The 6,252-nt window shown below is 43.3% G+C and overlaps 1 protein-coding gene across 1 annotated transcript in view; it reads right to left on the bottom strand.

The window, feature by feature from the left end:
* LOC102675809 (serine/threonine-protein phosphatase 6 regulatory ankyrin repeat subunit A-like) overlaps positions 1–4,775 on the bottom strand; it is a 14,476-nt gene extending 9,701 nt beyond the window's left edge. Inside the window, exons 1-7 of the mRNA XM_031508601.1 lie at positions 4,401–4,775; positions 4,212–4,313; positions 3,012–3,113; positions 2,789–2,905; positions 913–1,113; positions 459–842; positions 50–373 (exon numbers count right to left, since the gene is read on the bottom strand). Coding sequence (XP_031364461.1) covers positions 50–373; positions 459–842; positions 913–1,113; positions 2,789–2,905; positions 3,012–3,113; positions 4,212–4,313; positions 4,401–4,736 — 1,566 coding nt within the window. The 5' untranslated portion in view covers positions 4,737–4,775. The remainder of the gene's footprint in view (positions 1–49; positions 374–458; positions 843–912; positions 1,114–2,788; positions 2,906–3,011; positions 3,114–4,211; positions 4,314–4,400) is intronic.
* Positions 4,776–6,252: the final 1,477 nt, after the last annotated feature.

A 6,252-nucleotide genomic window follows, 5' to 3' on the forward strand; every position in this document is an offset into this window, starting at 1 on the left:
AGTTTGGGAAGAGTTTAGGGAAGAAAGGAAAGGGGAAGGAACATTTGTTTACCTTCGACTTGCACATGGGATCACCTCCGTCCTCCAGGAGCAGCAACAACGTGGCCAAGTTTCCGTGGCTGGCAGCTACGTGCACTGGCGTTTGGCCGTCGTCGGTGGTCAAATTCGGCCCGGCGCCGGATTTAAGCAACATGAGCGCGCATCTGTCGCCGTCCGCCACTCTGGCAGCTATGTGAAGAGGCGTTTCTCGAAGCTTTCCACCTCGAACGTGAACCTCAGCCCCGTATCCCAACAGCGTCTCCACCACAGCGGGTTTCGCGTTCTCCACGGCTATGTGAAGCGCGGTGTAATTGTCGTTGGTGGTCGCGTCCACCTGTATACGTATATACGCGTAGATAAGAGTGCTAGTGTCGCGAGAGTCGAGAACAAGATGGACGTTGTTTCTTTGCGCGAAATACCTTCTCCCCTCGTTGCAGGAGAGTGCTTATGATCCCGACGTGGCCGTATTTGGCGGCTGTGTGAATAGATCTGGCCCCTCGCTTATTCGGCATGTGCAAGTACACTCCCTTCTTGAACAGCATCGTCGCGCATTCCGAGTGTCCGTTCAACGAAGCTATGTGCATCAACGTCGATCCGTCCTTCGTCCTTTCGAATATGCTCGCTTTGAATTTGTCGGCGAGCAGCTCGATGATGGAAGCGTGCCCGTTCTCCGCCGCCAGATGCATGGGCGTGCGATCCTGATGATCCGTGATGGAGGCCGACGCTCTCACGCCGTAAAAATACTTGACGAGGGTCTCGTCGCCTTCCGCGCTCGCTATGTGCAACGCTGTTTGCCCGTCGCCCTGCAAATGGTTACCACTTTTCACTCGTATTCTTTTCTCTCGAGGCGAGAGAAGCGCCCTCTTCTCGTACGTTTTGCATGTCCACCGTTGCCCCGTAATCCACCAATATCCGCACCATGTCGATGTCTCTTCTTCTGGCCGCGAGATGGAGCGCCGAATCGCCGGTCGCGGTGGTCGCGCGTAGCTGATCGGGCGCCTGTTGGGCCAACAATTCCCTGCACATTGATTGGTTCCCAGCTTCCACCGCCAACAGCAACGGTATCTTTCCTTTCTGCAATTCACGCGCAATTCGCGTCCAACTTTTTTTCAGTAGTCGTTGTCTTTTCGGGTAAGAGACGGTTGAAAGGCATCGGTGATGGGATCGATTTTCAACCAATGGAAGGAGAAAGAGAGAAAGAAACGAATTCGATTTCCATAAATAACTGTGTATGCATGTACAGTGAGCGAGAATTGTCTCGAAATCGCCGTAATCTTGCTCGTTTACGGGACGGAGGAGGAAGGAATATTAGGAAGCTGGTGGTGTGCGGGAAAGAAAGAAAGAAAGAAAGAGAATTATGACAGCTGTTCGGTACCAGGCAGCGATGGTCGTTGAGCCATCGTTCGTGTCACGCGAGAGACGAGAATCAAGAGAGATGCGCGATAAAAATCGCGCAGGAAAAACTGTTAATTCGATGAATTCGTGGCCGATACACACGAGCGCTGTACAGTAAGGATATTTGCCTCTTAAAAACGGGAAAAAATTCATTCTTTTCACGAGTATTCTCAAAATGAAAAAATTTTTATATGGATAATTAATTGAACATTTGGTCCACGGTACGGTATGATTTTTTTTCCATATTTTTTAATTATTAATATAGTTATGTGGCTTTAAAGTAGCCAATCTTGAAATTGCTGAAAAGTAAAACTATTGTTTACGATCTAGCTATTTTTTTAATCTCATCAATTTTTGCTACGAATTAAGTGTACTAAGGTATGCATTTGTATCGTGTCAAATTTCATTTTGATATTATCGATATTTTTTAAATTATACGTTATTTAATTTTTCATTTTCAATCTCAATTTTAAAAAGCAGTTTAGTATTCTTTCTTCGTGTCGTTATAAAGGGTAAAACTTTAATTTTGAAATAAAAAAAAGAAATTAGCTGTTACTACTGCTATCAAGGTAGTTATGGTAATTTTTATTATTATCGCTAATTACGCGTTATTAATCTCGAAATGATCGATCGAAATTTTTGTATAAAATTATTGCGCGTTTGATATATTAATTTTTTTTCAAACTTTCAGGAAAAAATTTCAATTTCTCAAGGTATACAAAATGAAGTAGCTCGCTTTGATGGGTCTAGGAGTTTTCATATATACAATGAGAAATTTTAAAAACTATATACATGAATGAATTAAGAAGTTCTTGAAAATATGAAAATCTTTCAAAGATGGATATTTTTTTTTATATAAATAAATACATTTTCAAGTCAGGTAAATCACACGAACGAAAAATTCGTTAATCATTAATCGTTAGACAAATCAACTGATCCCAAATCAATAATAATAATAATAATAATAATAATAATATAAAAATGTAATAATATAGCGTTTACAGTTATTATTATAATTAATATTCATATAGTTTTCTTCATACTTTTACTTTTAAAAATTTGTTTATAAATGTCATATTTATCTCAATCTCAAAATTATGACGACGATATCGAATCATGGGACATTTGACGAAAAATTTGAAATTTTAAATAATTTTGTATTTTACTACGAAAAGCATTTTTACTATCTCTTTAAATTTTTAATAACTTATTTACAAATAATCTTAAAAAATGTTATAAACAAATATACGATTTCAGTTAAAGAATAGTTTCTCTCGCTTTTAGAGAGGCGAAATACCCCAACGTGCGCCGTCACGAACGTCTAGCATCGATGATGAGAAGGAAAATTACTCACCCCATCGACTCTCAACCTGATGTCCCGGCCGGCGGCTGCCAGTAAAGCTCTCAAAATGGAGGTCGCGGTACCCGTCTGTCTCGACGCGACCAAGTGTATAGCAGTTTGTTGCCTCGGCTATATTCAAATTACGAATAACGAAAGAGCGTCATCTTCTTTTCGTGATCTAAAAAAAAAAAAAAAAAAGAAACGAGAAAAGAGAAGGAAGAAAAACAGATCATACTCCTCCAGTAGCGTAAGGATCGACGTTCCGTTTCGACAAGAGTAGCTTAACCACGTCTTCCCTCGAGTACATAGCCGCGACGTGAAGAGCATTGTAATTGTCCTGTCGGGAGAAGAAAAAAACGAAACCAATTCTCGTAAATCAACGACAATTTCTTTTTTTTTTTTTTTTTTTTTTTTTTTTCACGTTTCGTTTTCACGCTGGACTGGACGAGGTCAATATGACGCGATATATAAAGGAAACCGATTAATAAATCGAGTTTTGCCGCGCCCATAGTGAAACGAATGTGCCTTATCGTCGAACGATTCGAAAATGACGCGTTGGATTGGGCGGGGCTACGAAGAAACCCCCTCGATTCTCGCGATTAGTTAGAGTTAATGAAGGGGTGCGTCCAATTTTTTTCTTTTTTTTTTTTTTTTAAATACAAAATTCTCGCGCTGAATTACGGTTAACGATCGCAAAAAAAGAAAGAGGGGGAGGGATCCTCGTGGGTTGCTTCACCACCTAACGCGAAGAAACGATAAGCAAACGTGATAAAAATCTGGAAACAAGCTTTAATCGCCTCTTGGAATCGAACTATTTTTTTTCGTCCCCGGCCTAGTTGCCCCGTGAAAATCCCTTGGCCTTGGCCCTTCTTCACGCGATCTTACCTACCCTCTTTCTCCCCCTTCCCTCGAACCAAGCATTAACCAACCAAGGAGATCGTTAACTCGACGCAAATACAAGTGCACTTGATACACGCAGCTCGAACAACGTTACGCGTCCTAGCCACGCAACGCGATGCGAATTTTATTCTAAAAATTTGTATAAAAAAATCGCGAGCATTTTTCTTCAACGTGCGTGGGAGAGCGATCACGCGAAGAAGGACGGCGATGACGAAGAGGAGAAAAGAAAAATTCAACGAGTTTCTATTGATAAACGAATCACTTTATCGAGGAGTAAAAAAATTAACCCTTTGCACTCCAGGCCTGTTTCTCTCCGTCGAACCAGCAACTCAAACTCATAAGATGCTTTCATAAGATTACCATAAGATAATTACTCAAAGAGCTTAGGAACAATTTACGAAGCGATATTCCAAATCAAACATAAATGAATATCGTTGCCTTAACAATCCCAGTGGCGGAGAGTCACCGCTGGAGAGCAAAAGGTTAACCTTTGATGACGTTGATAGGTTGATAGGTGTTTCTTGGAAATACTCGCGTTATTTCTGGCGCCTAGGTCCGCCCCCAATTCGATCATTCGGTCGAGCAATGCCGTGCGATTGTCCTTCACGGCGTACATCAACGGCGTCATCCCCGTTCCCTGGAAATCGGGGGCCAAGATTAAAAACCGAAACCGAAGAAATAGCAAAAGGAGGGAGGGAGGGAGGAGAAAGGATTGTCGACCGACCGGGTCCATGACGCTTGCGAGAGGGAGAAGGGGCCCTCCATCCTCGCCGACGTTCTGGGCCGCCTTCTCCAAGGATTTGAGCAGCTGGTCCGCGGGCGCCCATTCCCCGCGCGCAGCAAGCGCGAGGAGCTTCTGCACGGCCTCCCTGCTGCTCGCCCCCGCCGATCCAGGCTTGCTGCCGGGCTGCGGCGTGCCATCCGCGCTCGCTCCTCCGCCCGTGCTCCCCGATCCCTCGTCCCCCCTCCCCGTCACGGGGCTCTCCTCCTTGCTCGAGGCATTCTTCCTCTCGTCCTTCGTCCCGCCCGACGCCCTCTTGCTGTTCCCGCTGCTGCTCATCGCTCGCTCGCTCGCCCGCCCGGCCCCCTCATGCCGCGCACCGCACTTCTTCTTTCTTTCACTTGCTTTCACAAGAGAGAGAGAGATTCTCTCCTTTTCCACGATTTTCCCCAACCGAGAGATCGATACGATCGACGAAGCTTCGAGATCGAGGCGAGGTGTTAATCGGCCGCGTTCAGCCCCGCGATTGCGAAGGACTGGCGCGAGGCGGCCGAACGTTGCTTGCCTTCCTCCACCCCTTCGTTGCTCGGAACCAGAATCGGATCGACCAATCACCGTCACGCGGTAGGAAGGTAACCGTAACCTACCCTCGATTCGATTCAACCGAGGCTGGCTACCTCTTCGCTTCCCTGGCCTGGCCAACCTTCGTCCCTCGCGCGTTGGTTGCAAGGGAATGCGGCTAAAATCGGCTTCTCCGAGCGGCTTGGGGAGCAGTGGAGTGGGGAGGGTGGAAAGTGGTACGTAGGACGGTGGTGGCACGGTCGACGCCGACACGCGACTTCCGGCGAGGGGCAGCCAGCACGCCATCCGCCTATCTGGGATCCTTCTTGCGACCAACCCCTCCTCTCTTCTTCTTTTCAACGTCTCTCTCTCTCTCTCTCTGGATTCGTATTCCAAAGAGTATTTCGAAATGGAAGAAAGGTTCAATCGGTCATTTTTATAGATGAGTCACCATTTCCTCGAACGTCTTACGAGTCGTAATCTCCGTTTTCAAACATATATTAAAAATGGGTGATAAAATGGACGAGATAATTGCTTTCTGTTGTGTTGCACGTTGTGCAATTATACCAATGATAATCGACGACAAAATAATTCAGTCACTCGTATATACGTGTGCTTGTATATGTGGATTATGTAAAGAGTTTATTTTACATGTACGTAAAAAAAGCTTGATTATCAAACAAATGTATTATTCAAGCAATTAAGAGTATCGATATTGGTGCATATATATATATATATATATATATTAAGAATAGATAGATAAATAGACGGTCGGAACGGTGGAGAATTCAGTTTTTACATATTTCGAGAAGATTAATAATAAACCGAGTTTATGAAGCGCGATCGAGTTATTTATCTGGGAAAGATAAATCCTAACAAATAAATGTAAAATTAAAATTTTCGTATAAGTAAGAGTGTCGTGGACAGTTTTCGTTTAGTTTTCGATTAAGCGGTGACGAGGAAGATGTTACGTTTCTCGATAACTAGAAATTCTTCGTCCCTCCTTAATCTCCCTAACATTTGCCCCCTGCGGAAAAGAAACGTGGACTCGTTGCTCGGTGAGTGATAATAGATAACGAGAAGAAACAAAGAACATGTATATATACAAACGTATAGAAACGCTCCTCCATTTATTCAATTGCATATACATATATTCACGAGAATTTTATAATATAATTTTCTTACAATATAATATTTAATATATTAATATTATAATAATATAGTATTAAATATCTTCCATTTCTCCAATTGTATATAAATATATATATTATATTTGTATAATATAATATGTACA

The sequence above is a fragment of the Apis dorsata genome, unplaced genomic scaffold (assembly GCF_000469605.1).
Source record: "Apis dorsata unplaced genomic scaffold, Apis dorsata 1.3 scaffold_92, whole genome shotgun sequence".
NCBI classification, from domain to species: Eukaryota; Metazoa; Arthropoda; class Insecta; order Hymenoptera; family Apidae; genus Apis; species Apis dorsata.